The 19,442-nt window shown below is 39.4% G+C and overlaps 2 protein-coding genes across 2 annotated transcripts; both read right to left on the bottom strand.

The window, feature by feature from the left end:
• Positions 1-733: 733 nt before the first annotated feature.
• On the bottom strand, positions 734-9,348 carry slco1e1 (solute carrier organic anion transporter family, member 1E1). The gene is made up of 16 exons (XM_028393748.1): positions 8,615-9,348; positions 8,383-8,472; positions 7,413-7,550; positions 6,273-6,414; positions 6,030-6,162; positions 5,824-5,948; positions 4,440-4,586; positions 4,215-4,313; positions 3,492-3,725; positions 3,251-3,415; positions 2,647-2,842; positions 2,361-2,526; positions 1,973-2,157; positions 1,699-1,763; positions 1,480-1,597; positions 734-1,390 (listed from the first exon to the last, which is right to left on the bottom strand). The coding sequence occupies exons 3-16, from the start codon at positions 7,515-7,517 to the stop codon at positions 967-969; spliced, it is 2,304 nt and encodes a 767-aa protein (XP_028249549.1). The 5' UTR covers positions 7,518-7,550; positions 8,383-8,472; positions 8,615-9,348; the 3' UTR covers positions 734-966.
• An 831-nt stretch (positions 9,349-10,179) lies between these two features.
• Positions 10,180-17,981, bottom strand: slco1d1 (solute carrier organic anion transporter family, member 1D1). Its single transcript, XM_028399572.1, has 15 exons — positions 17,763-17,981; positions 16,886-16,982; positions 15,981-16,122; positions 15,730-15,862; positions 15,494-15,618; positions 15,241-15,387; positions 14,999-15,097; positions 14,342-14,602; positions 13,573-13,737; positions 13,141-13,336; positions 12,879-13,044; positions 12,240-12,424; positions 12,088-12,152; positions 11,887-12,004; positions 10,180-11,804 (listed from the first exon to the last, which is right to left on the bottom strand). The coding sequence occupies exons 2-15, from the start codon at positions 16,934-16,936 to the stop codon at positions 11,591-11,593; spliced, it is 2,067 nt and encodes a 688-aa protein (XP_028255373.1). The 5' UTR covers positions 16,937-16,982; positions 17,763-17,981; the 3' UTR covers positions 10,180-11,590.
• Between the last annotated feature and the right edge of the window lie 1,461 nt (positions 17,982-19,442).

Here is a 19,442-nt window from a genome sequence, read left to right as displayed (position 1 = left end):
TATAAGTACTTGTGTATTTACCTGCTCAATACGGTTTATTAGTATGTAGCTTTGAATATAAATGGGATCAGAAGTCACCAGGGAGTGATTAGTAGTCAGTGCTTCAGAGGTAATGGCGCTGTGACCTCTGGTAATGGCTGTTCACATTGAGAGCATCTACATTTAGAGTTCTGCAGTGTTTGTAGTTAACTTATAGGCATGTGTCCACTTTTGCATGATGTACACATCCACTCATATCCAACCTGTCCTTGATGTGTACATTATTCAAGAGAGAAGCACTGTGTGCATGGAGGCTTTCTGGCTTGTGATGCATCCACTGACACAAATAAACAGTTACCGTCATCAACACCTACTGAACATGTACTGGGAAAACAGTTTTTTTAATTAATTGCATGGAAATGAATGACTCCTTGGTCAGAAAGGCGGAAGGGGATTTATTTTTGTAAAAATAATGCAGCTTTTCCCTCCAACATAAGTATTCATATGTACACTCTTCACTGTCAACATTATTTAATTTGTTAAAGGAAAGTAGTATAATAAAGAGAAATCATTATGATCTTCAGTATTTGTTCTATTTTCTTGAAATAATGTGAAACATGAAGTGTGTGCCCGGATTTACCTTTATGTAAACATGAGATCTGTAAAAATAGTTTGACACTATCACATATTCAATGATTAATTTATTGCATCAAAGGGGAGGAAATTTGTTTTGTCTTGTAAATTCACTCGCTAATAGTCTCATTGTGAACCTTGCAGAGCTGAGGTATAATCATATGCATGCATAAGTCAGGCAAGTGTCCATCCAGCACAATTCCATTCATCCTGCGATAATATTGTTTCCATGGAGCATGTTGTAGTCCAGATAAAAAGTAATCCCTCTTGACAATTCAAATTAAATTTAGTAACTAATTTGGTTGTAGTTGCCCCAGTTCTGCATTTTAGACCACATTAGAGAACACCAACCATCTATGGTGCATCTGTTTCTTTGTTGACATCTGTGTGGTGTTCCAGTTCCACTTTCTCCACCTGTGCAGTTATTACCTTACAGACCATCTCCATGTTTGCTCCATCAGGTGAGAGATGAGTAAACTCAGCAGTTGTTTCAGTCAACGATGAAGGCTCCATTTTGTCATTTTGGGAGACAAGTTTGTCATCTTGTGGGAGATTATCTATTCTGTGAACTTCCCATCTTTCCTCCAGAGGCCTAGAAACAGTATCCTCAGTGGGGTTTGATTGAGTCTGAAGTTCAATTTCCTTTGACCCTTTTGGCTGTTGCATTTCTGTTTGTTGGTCTGGCTTCCGAAATTGTCGCCTGAGGAGGATGATGACAGCAATGATGAAGAAATAGGAGGAGCCACTGAGACAAGTGATCAGACCCAGGAAAATGATCCTGCAAATATATAGATGGATAAAAATTGACAATTTTACATCTTCACCACAATTACACCAGTTTTAGCATTTAGTTCCACCCTGCAGTACCTGTACATGTCGGAGTCATAGATGCGACATGCTCCTCTGCCCCCGCACTTCTTAATCGACCATTTTAGGCAAGTTGAATCAATCAGTGCTCCAAAATACACTGGTGCAGGAATTCCACCTACAAAAACCCAGATGTAAGCTGTTTTTCTGAACAGGTTAAACATGTCAAACCATAACAATCTTTGTGCTATACACTCAGCCAAAAGTGACAATGCTTACCAAGAGTCCTAGTTACCAAAGTCTGAATACCCAGTGCAAGTGATTTGAGTTCTGGTGTGATGCATCTTTAATGAATAAAGAAAACAAAACAAGGTAATAATGATAAAGAAATGAACATTATTTCCTGTCAATCAGCAGTCATCAGTTATAAGGAGGAATTATCAAAGACATCAACATACTTTCAGGGTATCTGTCTTCTTTAATCTCACAAAACCTATGTTTCATCATTATTCCATGTTGCATCATTATTCATGTTTTTCAGGGTTCCACAGACCGTATAATGACCATGTAGCCAGGTGTGGCTCCCAGAGAGTTGATAAAGGAGCTGAGGACAGACACAGCCATGTAGGAGGTGAAACTGCGGCTGCAGTCCTTTGCATGGGGGCACTGGCCCAGCTTCACTGACATGCTGCTGCCTGCTGGAAAGGAGGTGGACACACAGCTGCAGTTGTGAAAGACCTGGAAAAGAGAGCAGTGAGCTGCTTTCAAAACTCACATACTAATATTAGGCATACTTTAAAGGTATTAGAGTTAATAAATAAATATAAAAATTGTAAAGTAAACACCCCATAGTAAAGATGCTGTTGACCCAAATAGCCGCCACCAACTGGCTCTAAGCAGGTTTACTGTGAACACTGGTGCTTTCTTGTGTGGGGCCCTACTGTGCTCTTCCCGTGTCCACTGGAATTCAGGCAGCCAGCCATACACGGGGAGATGTAAGTGATGCCGTTATCTGAGCAGACGGGGTCCCACTCCTCTGCTGTACACGAGCAGTCTCTGTTACACTCTGAGAAGAGCATTTGTGAGTTGTAGAAGACACCCTGCGTCCTGCAGGGGACCGAGAATTTATATTTTGAACTGACAGTAAAGTATAACTATAATAAGTAGTATTAGTAGTATAATAAGAAAATCTAAGATCAAAGCTGTAAAAACAGTTGAAACACTGACCCATTGTATGAGACTGTGAGACCAGCCACAGGTATGTTATCACACTTGGTACCAAACTGCAGCAGCAAAAGAAGGTACGCCATGAAAGACGTGGCAAAAGAGAGCTGAGCTCCTGACACCACACTCAGCTTGTATCTCTTCATCAGCAGTCCTCCCAGGAAGATCCCCACTGCCACTGCTGGCAGATTCAGCATACCTAGAAAAAAACACAAGAAGGTCTGGACACTGAGACCCATCCCACATCAGTCTTTGTCTCTACATGAGACATATGTTTAAGAGACACATTCTCTCTAATCGTGGAAAACTTTTCTACTCAGTCCACCTGCAGCACTTCCTGTTTCCTCCAAGGATTATTATAAAACCAAGTGAGCCGACATCTCAGTCGTTGAGGTTCTCAGTCAAGTTGAGGCATTGTTTTTAATTGAATGTAAATATCCCTGGTCTGTGGCAATTTAACTCCATGTTCAATGATCATGCCATAAATCTTGTCGGTTTTCTCATCTGCCCTTATGCTAATCAAAAAAAACAAATCACCCTTCTAGATTATAGTGACATTACACAATCTGTCTTGGTGTTTGCATTGAGGTGCTGTTTAATTTTTTACCTATGAGGAAGTTGGCTCTGGATGCAGACTGTCCAAACTGTTGTTCCATATATTTGGCTTTAAAGGTGAACAGACCAATGAAGGAGTTGAACTTCAGAATGCTCCCACAAAGAAGCAGGAAGTAAGAAGGAGTTCCCAACAAGCGCTTCAGTGATGGAAGGAACCCTGTGCAAGGACATTCAGTAAGGGTAAGTCTATAAGCCAATAGAAATAAGAAGGGGGTCTCTGTTTTTTACTCTACCTTTTGCAATTTCAGTCAGCTTCAAGTTGTGGTTATGGTTAACTGTGTCCTCTGTTCCCTCTGGTGTGTCAAAGGTAGAAGTTTTCTTGCTCTCCTCCCCCTCCTGCTTTGGCAGCGAGCGAGGTAGGAACCAGAAAGGAATGCTGGAGATGAGCAAGAGGGCCGAGGAAACCAGGAAACCCATCCACCAGGCACCCACCCAGCGAGCATCTTTTGGAGTGATGGTCACACTTTCTGGATGAAAAATAAACAAGTGAGTGCACTGCAGAAGCAGCCATTTTGGGGACCAGATTTAATGTGGGAGAGACAAGCTAATGCTTCTTTAGAGGTCAAATATTTTAGTTGTTTGAATGATACATTATTGATATTGTGACTGTTCCTCAGAGTAACACTCAGAAACGTCCTCACTAACCTGTTCTGACAAGTGTGCTGCCAGTTTTTATGGTAGGATGTCAAAACTTTGCACCATAACCATCAGCCTTGTTCAGACTAGACCATAGCTCCAGCTGGACTACCCTAGGTGTCTGCTGTCAGAATTGCATAATTCTATAAAACACCCTCATTCTTTGAATAATAGGCAGCATGTATGGCCACAACATAAATGCATTTACCACAATAACAGTAGGTGTTTTACCATTCTAAATTGTTTTTTGTGAACAGTTAGTTCACACCTTTATTTTAGACACAGAGCAGGCATCTCATATGCAGCTGCATTATACTCACCCATATCAACATATCCAATGTCAACATAAAGTTTGGCACAATAAGAGCCCAGCAGAAATCCAAACATGGGGCCAAGGAGAGTGATGGTCTGGAGACACGCTGCCAATTAAATAATTAGAATATTAACATTAAATTTGATGCAGATAAGAGAAGACATTGCTGTTGAGACACTGCCACAGTGAAAAAATAGAATATATCATAATGCAAGAGTGCACAATGTCATACCTATATAAAAAGCAGAGTTTTCTGCTTTTGCAAAGTCATCAATGTAGGAGATTCCCAGAGGCGTGACCGGGGTCTCTCCAATCCCCCGCAAAGCATTGCCCAGGAACACATAGATCCACATGTTGGAACCAGAATCTTTTACACAGGCTGTATAATGAGACACACTAAAAATCCATGATATTGATTTTGTTACAAAGGTCTAAGAAATCATACCTTGAAGGTAATATCACTGAAAATTGTGTACACAAGTCTTCTCCCTGCATGTATAATAATAACCACATATTGCATATGACCTCTTACTCTATTTCTTTCACTGAAAAAGACAAAACAGTGTCGATCATGCTGCCTAGCTCAGATGCATGAATAAAGTCTGATGTTGGTTCAGTGTTACAGATGTACAGAGTACATTGAATGTATCCATATTGTATTCCTTTCTAAATACATCTCATCAGAATAGCTGAGCAGGATTAGTAGGTTGCATTTTGTGGGTTCATGACACGTTTTTGTGAAAAAGATGAATTAATTATGGATCAACAATAGAGTCACTGAAACTGCAGCCCATCTCAGGGAACCAGAATTGACTGGAACGAGAGCATCTCCTAAAAACATTATGTGTCCAAACTGAATGTATTTCCATAAATATTATACATGTCTGCTTCCATAGTGAGGCTAAAAGACCTTATGGTCACTCATATTATTCTGCCTCTGTTCCCTTTTTTCTTTCCAAATCAGCTTGTAGCTCTGCAGTCTGCATCCTGACTTATTGTGAAACGCTGTGTATGTGTTTAAGTTTGGGATGAAGAGACTTTTCCTGTTTGCAAGGCTATACGGTCAAAATCATGGAGGTGTTGGCATTGGGAGTTGATATGTTCAGTGGCTGTGCAGTTATACACAGCACAGGAGGTGACTGGCATTAAAGGTCAGACAGAATCGGTGCATTCCAGAAATGTTTGAATGTGGTAGACTCTTTTGTAGGACTTTTGTAGTTTCTTTCTTACTGTGAGTAAGAGTGCCTCAGTGAGAAGAAGTATTGTGCTGATGACATGTTATTTATTTCTACTGTATGGCTATAGAGTGGTTCAAAATTAGCTGTCCAAAGTATGATGTTGATGTTGACAGTGTCTTGATATATGGAAACATTTTTCAGACATGCCTTGTGTATAAATCTGTGTATAAAGTCCCAAAAACCTATACTACATTTGAAAAGTAATGTGTAGGTTTGTATGTCTATTTATGGCTGATAGGGAACAAGACTGTCCCTCTTACACCTAAAAGTGTTTATATTGATTGTTGGCTAGAGTGGAATTTTTGTTTTTTTGACTCTACCATCTTGTAATAAAAGTGTAAAATGCACATTTGTGCTCAGCATTTAGCACATACTTACCTTTTCCTTCTTCAGAAGGCTCCATTTGAATCACTGCTTTGTCTAGTGTTGTCAGAGGATCCCCACAGGCAGCTATGTTCACACTATCATTCTGAAAAGGCTGAATCACTGTGTCATACGTGTAGCTGTGAAGAAAAGCAAAGAGAGAGATGTTTGGAGCATCTTTTTGTGTTATATGTGTAAATGTGGTATTTGTAGAAGTTTACCGTCCCATAAAGAAGTGTGTCAGGCCGGTGAGAAGGGCTCCTACAGCCATGAGGAAACAGCCGATAGCGATGAGTCTGGGCCGATGCAACTTAGCCCCAAAATGGCTGACTACTGCTAAAAACAACAAGTTACCTATATCAAAGAAAGACACGGTAAGTGAGCAGTGTAGAACAAAGACAACAGAGGTTGATCATCAGCCAGTTGCACAAACGTTTAGGATTAAATAAGCAGAGAGACTGTACCCATCTCAAAACTGCCATCGATGAGTCCAATGTGTGTGCTGGACAGGTCAAAACGTCTCTCAATCTGAGTGATGGAGCTCTTCATGTAGGTCCCTGTCAGAGCCTTGGAGAAATAGGCGAAGGAGAGCGCCACAATAAACAGCTAGAAAACACAAAGGAAAAGGAAATATAACACCGCTGTCAGCTGGCAAGTTCTTTTCAGAGCCAGCGATCATAAGGAAGTAAACTGTGCATTGCAAACAATAGTTCTAATTTTTTTAATCTTGCTTCCCCCTCTGCAGCCTCCACTCTTTGTGTGGGCAATGTGGAGTTAATTTCCATCAGTGATGAGTACAATGTCCCTACCAGAGTACAATATACATTGCAGTGTTGCTGCAGAGACTTTGATTCTCAAAGTAAATTTAAGCTTTTGAATTTTTATTTCTTCCAGTGAGTACTTTAGATGTATTGAAGTTTAATTATCCCCTGTAGCCACCCTCCTCAAGTTCGCATGTTCTAAAATCTACATGAAGATAGAAAGTCTGGGATTGAAATTTGTATTTTGTAACAAATGTCCCATTATCTTGTTGTTTTGTAACACTACAATCTGAGAAGGCACGTCTTATCTCAGGACTCAAAGTGTCTGACAAAAGCTGACATGCTCATCTAGACTACAATTTTAGTCTGGGGAGATTTTCGAAAACAACATCAGCTCTTGGCTCGATTCTACCTACTTTGGGGAAAAAGCACATTTCTGAAAATGTTGCTCAAAATGACCAAAAACAGATCGCACATTTTAAAGCTTTTATCCATCCATCATCTATACCAGATTGTGCTGGGTCAAAGGGGATGCTATTACAGTGGAAGTACACAAACACATGTACAGAAACATATTTACATTCTTCAGCAATTTAGTTGCTAAATAACAAAAACCTGCATGTCTCCTGAGCAGCTGCTTGCTTGAGACGAATACCCAAATAGACAACCGGCTTTAAGCTTGAACCCTTTTTGCTGTATGGAGCCATCAGTAAGAACTGCACCACCATGATGCTTTTGTAGGCTTTTAACTGATGTTTTTTTATCCACTGCAATTTACACTGAGTGCATCAACAGAATGATCTACAAGTAACCAGCAGGGAAGTGCTGACAGCTTTAGTATACTTTGAGAGTGGAGATGCTGGGACATTTTTTGGTCTGCTGGCTGGTGGGGTCACACAGAGCCTGCTGGCTAGTCATCTTGCCCGTGTCCTGTGCTGCTTCTTCCATCCTCACACAGTGTTTGTATCTGCCCTCAGGACCCTGCAATATAAAAAGTATAAGACTAAGAATAAGAAAAGACTAAGATGTGTTTTGATGATTGTCATAAATAAATGATGATTGTTTTGTTTTTTTGTCATAAAAAAAAACAAAACAATCCCACACATTTGCTGGTCATTATGCTAACTTGTAGCAGCATGTTTACATACAGTATATAAGAACTGTATGGGTCCTCTCTCACATAGCTCTGCAAGAAAGTGGATTTCCATATTTTTAAAATTGGTTCAACCTAATTTTTTATTGAGCCTATATAAAACTTTAGTACAGTTGACTCCTGCTAGAGCTTTCAGGTGTTTGCTAAATGATTGCTGGCTCTGGACTGTAACTTTGCGTAATTTCACTTTGTACCACAACATGGGCACATGTGCTACCCAAATACCTTTTTTTTAAATCTCACACAGTTGTCAATCATGTTAAAGGACATATTGTCACTGAATGAAATCTTAAACACAACTAAAGCTGCAGCTCTTGCTAAACGATCACTCAACCAGAGGTAACCCGTGAAGACTTGTTTGGTGTTTATAACCTAACCCTAACCTAGCATACCATGGAAAGCCTAGCGCAAAGATTGTACAGCTTATCTGTTTTTTCACATGTATAATGTGAGACTCAATTCACTCAGTTTCTCTTGTGTTTTGTGGAAAGGACAGGCTAAAAAACAAACATGGCACCAGACAGGACCCAGGCCCCCTACAGAGAATCTTAATCTTTTTCAGCTTTAAAGTAGGATATTGAAAAATGTCCTGTTAAAAACAAATTCTTCTCTTCTCAAATGTGGGCATTTGTGTAGCTGAAACATCAGATGGCACAGTACCTGTATGAAGCCTCAAAGTTGTCACAGGCCAGTAAACATCAGGTGCAGCAGGCTCGGTTCATGTCGGAAAGAAATCTGTAACGATGGAAACTTGACAAAAAATTACACAGTGGGACACTCCCCAAAGGGCGGCTTGTTTGTCTGATACATTTTTGAGCAGCTGCACAAGCTTGCATTCAGAAGTATTTAAAGCAATAGTTAGCAAACTCACTACTAAGTTTAACAAAAATACCTAATGCATCTGCAGGCCTGAGGAGTCTGAGGTCTCCCCTCTCTTGCTCTTGTTGTTGTTCTGCTTCTCTTCAACCATGAGTCTGTCCTCCTACTGAGAGGAGACAGACCTGCTCTTCCCCGTGCTATTCTCCCATCTGAGAGCAGCACTGCGAGTTGCATCCAGTGGACAAAAGGCCTTACACATTTTTATTCCACACACATGCCAGCCAGTCCAGGAGGGGGACAGCAACAAGAGAACTAGGGGGAGTTAGGGGAGGGTGGCTGTTTGGGTTTCTGGTGAGGTGGGAGGTGGGAGGCAGATTAGTAACTTCAAACCTGTCCCTTTTGGATTTTTTTTCTCACAAGGTAAAATATCAAGTGCTCAGTGCTACTGCTATAAAAGTACAAGTTTTTGCATTGGTCAGCACCATGAATGACACCCTTCAACTGATGCTGAGTTAAATGGCTTTGATAAGGATGTCAGGTAGAACAGTGCATCTCTGTATCAACACATGTTAAGGAATGCTTTATTAGTCTAGTGACCACAGGGGAGGGAGTTCAGGCAGCCAAGCAGCAGGCCACACAATCAGCTTTGTCCCCTCACAAATTCCGGGGATTATGATTAAAAGCCTTCACATTCCAGCAGAGTAACACTGAACTATGTGGCACTTTATCTTAGAAAATTATGCACGATGTTCCACTGAGTAGTTTCAGGTCCATTCCGACAGGAATGACACCAGACTGGCAGAATACATGTTGCAAGTAAATACAAGCATTTTAGGTTATATGTGTCAATGTAATTTTTGTTATTTTTCTGATTAGCTTTGGTTTGTGTAAAATATGTTTGGGTCTAAGTAGCACAGTATATTTTATTGTGTAGAGCACCGCCTAGTGGTGACACAAGATACTAGAGAAAAATAAAATTGGATAATTAAACCTTTCGTTAAAAGACATTATCACCATTTAGAGCAAAGCTGTTATTATCTTATCTACAATGAAATATAATTGCTTATAATTACAATAATAAAATCCTTATTAACTGGCATAAAGTATCATATTGGTCAACAGTGATAATACATTACATAATATGACTCAGACAGGCTTCTGGTCCAATAAAAGAAAGTAGAACACTATTTGGCAAGCACAAAGTAAACACAGACGAGTCCATGTGTTATCAGAGCAGATTATGTAACGGTAGCCTTCAACTTTAATGGCCCAGACTGATATATTAATGCACATATACAAAGAGTGTGACTGGAATTTATCAGATTTTGTAAGGTTTCTCTAAAAGACAGGAATAGGATAGTGTTTTTATCTGAATAGATCTGAAACCTATGTAAGTGTAGTGTGATAGTTTGCTATAAAATCTGAAATTTCCATGTTAGTATGGTCATTGTGACCTAGTTAACGTGTCATTTCTTACCTTTTAGGTGAGGAACCACAAGCATGACCATTCCCTTATTATAAGTAGTTTAGACAGAATACATTTGACCTTAAACCTACAATAATATCAGTTTCGCGTTGATTCAGACTGTAATAATAATATTAAGTAACCTGCAATTTTGACCAATAACATACTTTATGTATTGAGAAGATTTGTCTTTAATGCTTACAAATGTTTCACAGACAATCAATAAAATTGTAAAAAGGAGAGGAGATAATACAACACAATATAAATGGCAAAAAAACAAATACATAAAGCACAATGTTAAAACTCTCATTATCAACAGTAATAATATATGTAAAATGATGATACATATAATCAAAAACTAGAAGGTAAATCATGCAAAATCAAATTTGACACGACTTACTCGCTCACGGTCCAAAGCAGTGAGCATTTCCAGATAAACACTGGTAAGTTACACTCATGACCTCTGGGGTTTGTGTGAAAAGAGGGGATGTAACAAACATGTTGCTGGGATGTATTGCTAAAGGTCACCATTTTAACATATAAACAGATAGTGTGACAAAACCTTTACTGCCTCAGTTTCGCCTGACCAGTTCACCTTTCCCATTCCTGGGAAACTAGTTTATGAGATGACAAACCAGAAACATCAATGATACACTCTAAAGAAGTGACACAGTTTAGTAAAGCAAAACACAAATATGAATATAAAGTATGTCATTGAGGATATTAAAAAAAACAGTGTATTCACATTTTGTAGAGGACACTAAATCACTCACTAAATCAATCACTTTTACATGTTTTTATGAAAACAATATCATGTCAACAATATCAATATCATTAGGCCACAACAATGGTCACAATGGCTTACTTCTTACCACTCACATGGTTGCATGGTAAAATTAAAGCATTAGCCTAGCATTAGCATTTAGACATGGTGTTAGGCGTTTCCTTAGCTAAGAGGCTTTATACTTTGGTAGTGGCCCATAGACTATAAGAAAGGGGGATGTGGCCTTCGCATCATTAAAATAAAGCTATTGTTGAAGTGCTGTAAACTTGCATTTTTTTATAATGGACAGCAAATACAGACACTAAGAACCAAAAAAAAAATCACAAAATAACTGAATTACTGAACATATTTGCCAGGCTGTTACAGGACTTTCAACATAAAGCTGTAGGGTGAAACATTTCTACCATAACCTGACCTAAAGTTATTCAAGTATAAATGGCCAAAGGTTGTCCAAGTATTTAACACATTTTCCCCTAACTTCCTCTTACATCATACTAAATGTTCCACAATTGAATTGAATTGTTTTCTAGCTTGACCGTTCAGGTGTAGACTGCATTATTTCATGATGTTTTGTTCTCATTCATATTGCAACTTGGCTGTAGTTAAGATCTTTGACCTTTGACGTGAACAAATATAGTTACTGGTTCTGACTCTATAGTTTTGTGTAAAATAAAAAGAGGTATACTGCTTGAAGACCTACAAGTGCTGACACTGTACCATTACCACATTTGGTCCAGTTTGGATGCAGCACAGACATTCATGTGTTTTACACAGTGGTGTGGTGGTCTTCCTAAAACTCATTAAATAGTGCTCTCCTTGTCTGTGTCTTCTTTGGTTTTGGCAATGTTGATACTAGCATGTCCATTACCCACTCCATTACCTTCCTGTTCATTTTCTTTGGCCTGATTCCTCAGTGCTAACTTCTTCTGTCTCTTGACAATTTTGAGATAGAGGACTCCCCACAGTGTGTTGGACAGGAAGTATAGTGCAGTAATGAGCCCAATGAATGTCATCCTAGAAATAAAGCACATTGGAAGTACATGTTAAAAGTGACATTTTTGACGATATTACAAGTGCAGGTGTAATTGTGCTGTACCTAAATGTATTAGCATCATAAAGTCTGCATGCTCCTCGGCCTCCACACTGCTTTGTACCCCACTTCAAACAGGTTCGGTCAATGAGAGCTCCAAAATATATAGGAGGAGGGATCCCACCTGAGAACACAAAGTCACATGTGGTTACATGCTCCAAAGCTATACTTAACATAGGTTTCAGTATGAGGAGTGTCGGTGCTCACCGAGAGTCCTAACTATCAGTGTCTGCATACCCAATGCCAGAGACTTCAGGTCTGGCTGTATGGACCTGAATTTATAAGAAAATGCATATTATATGTTTACATATAAAACTATCTAATAATCTACTTTTAATTTTAGGTTCAGCATCTCTGACCTCAGCAGTACAATGTATCCCGGTGTGCCCCCGCAGGCTGAAATAAAGGACCCCACTACGGACAAAGCCATGTAGATTCTAAATTTGCTATCGCATTCGCTCCTCCTGGAGCACTGGCCCAGCACAGCAGACATGTTCATAGCTGGTGTCATAATCTCCCCAATACAGGTACAGTTATGAAATACCTAAAGAACAAATGACAAACAGATCAAAATGTAAGTAATCCTCTTCAAGCAACCATATTATCTTTTCTTGTCTTTACACCATCATGGAGTGTGTTCCAGGCTCCCAAAACATGAGAAAACCTAGGTTTGCAGCCCCTTGTGACATCATAAGGGGATGACACCTCCTGATCTCTAGCTAGTTGTAACCTACCATATTTTTTCTCCTTTTTTTGTGCTTTGTGCTTTTTTTGTGGGTTTGTATGGCAGTTTGTATGGCTTCATGGTTGTTAGGGCATGTACATTTGGGTAGTAAAGTGGTGTGATATTATTTGTTTCCTGATCTTCGGAGCCTATGGATTGCCTATATTGTTACTGAACATATCTACCCCTAGCGGCCCCCCGGGTAAGTTGAGTTTGAGACCCCTGTATTAGATAATACTCAATGCAAAGATAAATGGCTGAGTTGCTGCCTCACCATTTCCCTGCCAGTGCCAGTGGACATCTGACAGCCAGCCAAGCAGGGTGAGGCATATGTCATGCCATTGTAGGCACACACTGGGTCCCAGTGCTTTAGTGAGCAGGAGCAGCCCATGTTGCACTGTGACAGCAAAGTCTGTTGGTTGTAGGATACTTGAGGAACCCTGGTGCAGGCAGACATGAAAAGACAAACACGTGAGACAATCCAAAAACATCTCCAAAGCTGTTGTAAACAAACAGGCCTATAGCTGTCCACTCACCCCTGATATGAGACAGTGAGACCAGCTACTTCTGCATTTTCACACTGGATGAAAAACTGAATGGCAAGCATACAGCAGGACCCAACGGAGGCAGCGATGGACACCCTGGCTGCTCCGATGACACCCAGCTTGAATCGTTTTAGCACAAAACCACCTGTGATGATGCCTAGTGCTACTGCTGGCAGGTTCAGTATGCCTAGGATGTGGGTGAATCAATCAGTTTTATTAGTTGCCCAAACTCTAATCAGTAACATAGAAGTTGTTGGAAAATGTCATTGGAAAACACAAACAGAGAGCTCACAGTGGGCTATTTAGTGCTTACTTTTATCAATAGCAATCACACTTCCCTTCAACAACATTATTGTTTGTATTTCCTTGTGTAACAAAGTTCAGCAAATGCAAAGTCAATGGGAACCTGTTATAGCTGCATACCTATCATGAAAATGGCTCTGGAGGCTGACTGGCCATATGTCTGCTCCATGAACTTTGGCTTAAAAGTGATCATTCCAATGAAGCCATTAACAGCCACCAGATAGGTGAGGATCATCATTGAGTAGATGCGGTTTCTGAAGAGTCGCTTTAGAGATGGGATGAAATCTGGACAGCAAGGAGATCAGAGTGTATAGTTACAGTTCAGGCAGGCTACAAAGTCAGGCTCAGCCCCAAATGCCACATACTGTAGCTGAGAGCAGCTGATCTCAAAACCAGCTCACATCCAGCTCTTGTGTTAGATTTAATCAATGCCATTGACATCTGCTCTGTTTAGTTCCCAGGAGTGTATTTACTGTTGGCTTTCCACACCTTCAATTGTTTCACGTATTAGCAGACCTACATGCCAAATAGAATTTACAGATGGAAACTAAATTGGAGGTAAATATTATTGTTATGGTAAAAGCTTTGTATGTTAGATTATTTAGACATAGATCTCTTAACATTTTAAATCTGACTCAATTCGATTCAGTTGTATAATAATTCAGTTATTGGGCTTTGCTTATCTCTCTTTTTTAAAAGCCTCTTTCTGAAGGTTGTGTTCAAAATGTGAGCATTTTGCAGATATGGTTCTGCTGAGGTTGCATGGTGATGAGTTACCCCAACAGGACACTTGCTTTGTTAATCATTAAATAAATGTAAACCACATTGTTATAGATTAAGCATTTAGAGACAGTTTTACCAAATCTGGCCTATCTAACCTACATGTTACCTTTAGCCAGCTCCTGGAATGTAACTGGCTTCTCCTTCTCTTCCTGATCCTGAGTTTCCTCCGGAAGGAAATTCTCCTGCTCTGCCACCGTTGTTAGCTCTGTGCTTTTACTCTGGCTATGCTCTTGCCCCTGCTTAGGCAAAGACTTGGGCAGGAACCAGAATGGAATACTAGACAGCAGAACCACTGTGCCGGTCACTATGAAACCCAGCCACCAGGCTCCCACCCAGCGGGAATCTTTATGGGTGATGGTGATACTGTCTGGGAGAAACAGAAGGGCGATGAGAGCAGAGACAGTGTTTTAAGGACTTGATGATTAGCCCTTGTAGTTGTAACAGCTTAAACATTAGCAGGAGGATACGGCCATTTAGTATTCTTATTCAGGGACAATCCATGTAGTAAAAGGTGAGCGAGTTCAGCTATGTTGACAGAGGGGAAGATTGGGAAATCCTCTAAAAGACTTGTAATCTCTGAATGACAAATTGTTATTGTGCTCTCTTAGTGCAACTTTGCAGTGTAGTTTCAACAATCTATTTATTGAAAAGACATATGACAAGTGTATCACACCATTCTGTTATAATATAGCTCACATTCTTATGACCTATATTTAGTGCAGTTAATTAACAAATTTTGCTCTGATATTGAAAAATCCCATACCTAAATCCACAAATCCAATGTCCACATATATCTTGGCGAGGAAAGACCCAAGCATGAAACCAAACATAGGTCCTAAAATTCCCACTGTGTGGATACAGGCTGGAAAAGACACATTGAGGAAATATAGACAAGTCATGTGTAAATAAGTTTGCTATCTAAAGTGGGACAATAAACAATAAAAGTAGCTGAAAGAACACAGAATACAAAAATAAATGACAAACAAGCTGTAAATATTAACTAACCCAAATAGAAAGGTGTGTTTTCTTCTCTAGAGAAGTCATCCAGATAGGACACTCCCAGGGGCATGATGGGAGTTTCCCCAATTCCACGTAGCATATTTCCCAAGAATACATAGATCCACATGGACGAGCCCGGTGGGTTGACACAAGCTGTAGGGGACAAAACCTGGGCTTAAAACTGCACTTCATGTTGATGTGAATTTCAAACCAGAGTTATTTCATTAAATGTGAGGCAGTGATTGTGGTTGTCAGATACCTGGTTTCGTTGCCGTATCGGGCATCTCATCTGCATCAGGCATGCTGTGGTTGGACAGACAGGGCAGGATGCTCTCAGTGCTGTTGACAGCAGCACTGTGAGACATACTAGTCTCATATTTATACCTGTGGAATGTCACAAAACTGTTGGGATTTCTGAAAAAAGTTCAACTTAACAACATCATTATGTTACATGTACAAAAATAGAATATATTTAGAAGAAAGTTGAGTACTAACAGGCCCTGGAAGAAGTGAGGCAGGGCTACTAGGAAAGATCCAGCAGCCATGACCAAACACCCAATACCAATCAGCCTGGGACGATGGAGCTTAGCACCAAAGTAGCTCACAAAGGCGATTACCAAGAGGTTGCCTGAGAAGGAAAGGACATGAAATGAATGAATGAATGAATAAAGGAAATAAGTATTGGCTTAAAGGTCCAATCTCTTGCAGTTTAAAAACACAGCATGGAATACAAAGTATTCACATACCCATTTCAAAGCTGCCATCAATAACCCCAATCAGGGAGCTGGGGATATCAAAGCGCCTTTCAATCTGGGTGATGGAGCTCTTCATGTAGGCTCCACCAAAGGCTTTGGCAAAATATACAAATGCAAGAGAGGCCAGAAATAGCTGGAGAAAACACATAAGTTGTTAAATTAAGTTGTTTTTTTCTTGAAATGCTGTTTATTTGATTACATTTAGTAGTTTTCAGGAAATAAATGATTCATTTAACACTATTATACTCTCAAAGACTTGAATGAAAGGATTAGATCACTTTTGCAGTTGAAGCAATATAATGAAGGTTTCAAATGATGAAAGGACACTAGTGTTAAATTTCAGCACTGATTGCATTTACATTATCTTACACTGAAGTCTTCATAAAGTTTGCAGTGGTAAGAATTTGCATTCCAATACAAACCTTACTTTTGCGCAGCCATACCGAGACGCAAAGATTGTTAATGATTAAAAGGGATTCACACTGGGTTGTAGGTCGCCGATTATTCTGTGGTTACACAGATAGCTGAGACTACTTACCCAACAGTGAAAGGTAGTAAACATTTCCTCTAGGCTTTACTTATTTACAATGTTTTGCCGATTTCTTATCTTTTCATTATTAATTTCCTTTAGTACTGATAACACCACAATTATTTGTATGACTAGCTTGTTACATAATAAACTGTCACCACATTGATATGGTGGGGCAATGAACAGCTCCTATATAGTGTAAGGGTCACAACCACCATGACATAGTTTTTTTCTCAAAACAGATCCTCACTAATTCTGCTTTTTACGTCTAAGAGCATAGATGACACCATTATAGTGACATTAAATACAGTGTACGTCCGTCATAATGTTAAAAAAACATTTATAAAGAGGGTAGCACTTTGCTGACCTTGAGCTTGGAGCAGCATGGCTCACGTGGTTTTTTGGACTCTACACTCATGATGCTGCTGTGTACTCAGTGGATGCAAGAAAGCCAAAAACACCACCTGCAAAGACAGGACATAATGGTTGTCATTCATCAAAGAGACTATTTTCTTGTTTGAAATGTTTATACTGTGCGTATCATGTTGTCCTCTATCTCCCCAGAGATTTGGCTCAATATCTTGCTGTCTGATGAACCCTTTGCATCCTTTGCTACTTGCCTTGTGTGTAGTGTTTTAGGAAAAACTGGAAAATAATACTGCAAATCATCTGTGAATGTAATGATAAAATACTTGACCCATTTTCTTCTTCAGTTAAAAAGACTGAAGAAGAATATGGGCTTTTTGTGTATTAAATTGTGAGAAATGAGAGAAAAATGCAGATTTCTATCATACAACATCACACAAGTCAACAAAAATTACTCATGCTTACTGTTGTGTGTAAGACCAGTCTAATGCAGGAAAAAAAACATGCCTTTGTACAAAGAGATGAACAAATAGAGGCACCTACAGGAACAATTTGTATTAATTTTCAACTTTTGAGATTTTTCTGTTGCATGAAAACCTATGTTTAAATCATGTATTCCTTGTCAGCACAATTGAATGTAAATTACTGGACTAAACTTGTCTAAATTGCTATCAAACTGAAAAAAACACTAGTTTAAATAACATCTTGTTGCAATAGATGTAGTTATGAATTGCAGTCAAACAAACTGTATTGAAGATTTTACCTTATTACAGTACAAACAGCATTATCAGCAACTGACACCAAATGACCCATAAATATAACTATTACTATATAAATGCATTATAAAAAATAAGCAGTGAAAAAGCAGAAGTTTTTACCTGAGAGGCAGCAGTGGTCTTATGAGGAATGGCAGCTGCAGGCTTGTTGTACCTGGCAGGACTTTGTGCTTAAAGCAAGTCTTATCACAAACAAATTATAACATCACCTGTAATCAGTAACTCAGGCACTTATGTGCACATGTTGATCATGTCAATAAAGAGCCATCCAGCCCTCACCACACACGGACTCGCAAACACAAATGTGACTGCGACGCTCGTCTGACCAGCAGCAAAGAGGGTTCAGGGGTTCACTGAATACAAACACACACACTCACACAGACATTCACAGTCTCACACATCCTCCACTGTGAACATCACAAGCTTCCAGAGTATCCATCCTTTTGAACGCACAACAAACAGCAGCAGCGTGAAGCTGGCCAAAGCTTATTGTGGTACTAGACTGTTGTTTCTGTTAGTTTGTTAGTTTCAAAGAGTGAAATGCTTTCCTCTGCCGGAGAACTTCAGCTTTTGTAAGACTGGGAGTTTCCAAGGCCAGATCAAAGTCTTCCTGTCCTATTGATAGCCTCTAACAATGGCTTTCTCGCTGTCCTAATGACTGAATGCTGCACATCACCTTTTCATAGCTCTAGATAAGGTATTTATAAGAAATAAAGAACACTTTTCTTTTACATACAGTATCACCTGTTGCTCAGTTTTAGACAGTGTTACATGTTTTTGTAATTCAGTCATTTCAGTAGACCTTGATGCCCTTAAATTCCTAGAAAACCCCTTGGCTGTTTTCCATTTTCTTCAGTCAATAGCAACAAATAATACTTCTTTGTATATAATTTTCCACATTTGATGTTTGGCTTTATCATAACACTGTTATTCAGTTGTAGACCTGTAGTGATTGTCACTTGTTTTAATACTTTTTCATTGTTGCTAAGATTCAAGATAAAATATTATGACCATAACTAAAACATTTTTTTCTTGACATGTAGATTGTCCTTTAAACTGACATAAGTGTAATTCAGTATCAAAAAATACTTTTTCTCTAGCTAATGTATGTTATGTGACTTTGATTATAAGAGCAAACAAGCAGGCAGGAAAGAGAATAGTCAAACAGTCACAGTAAAATGTAGGAGTGTCCGTAGTAAAAACCCTTAAGATTAAGTGAGTTAAACATTTCCTTTTTTATTGATTAGTCAATAAATGTACATTTTAAATGCTAATGAACATTTTGTTTACACAATTACATTTCCTTAGGTTGACCCTATTGACTGTACATTCCAGCGCAGTATGCTCCACTGCACTCACAGCTGGTGTTTGTAGATGCATTGATGTCAAAGTAATGCAGGGTTTCCTCTCTGACAGTATCTGCTCTCCTGCTCCATCTGCAGTTCACTGTGTAACACCACCCGGCTGCAGTGAAGGTGGGGATAGGTTGGTAGAGGGAAGCACTATCTACCCTAAGAAGCAATTGTCTAATTGTCCTCATGGCTCCGTTGGATGGTGTCCCAAGATTAAGATACATTTTTAAATCACTTGTCAGTCACCGGCCATTATCGACCCCTGCGCTCATTCATTCTTTATGTTGTGTGACACCACTGTCAACATACATTATTGATGTCCGTCCCTCCTCACATGAATGCATTTACATCCATGACCCCTCTGCAGACTGCATCCATGGACCATGTTCACACAGATGACTTTTTCAGTTTTAATGTAATCAATAATGGA

Source organism: Parambassis ranga, chromosome 2 (genome assembly GCF_900634625.1).
Source record: "Parambassis ranga chromosome 2, fParRan2.1, whole genome shotgun sequence".
Taxonomy (NCBI): Eukaryota; Metazoa; Chordata; class Actinopteri; family Ambassidae; genus Parambassis; species Parambassis ranga.
The sequence above is the reverse complement of the archived record's forward strand: the minus strand, read 5'-3'. Positions and strand labels throughout refer to the sequence as shown.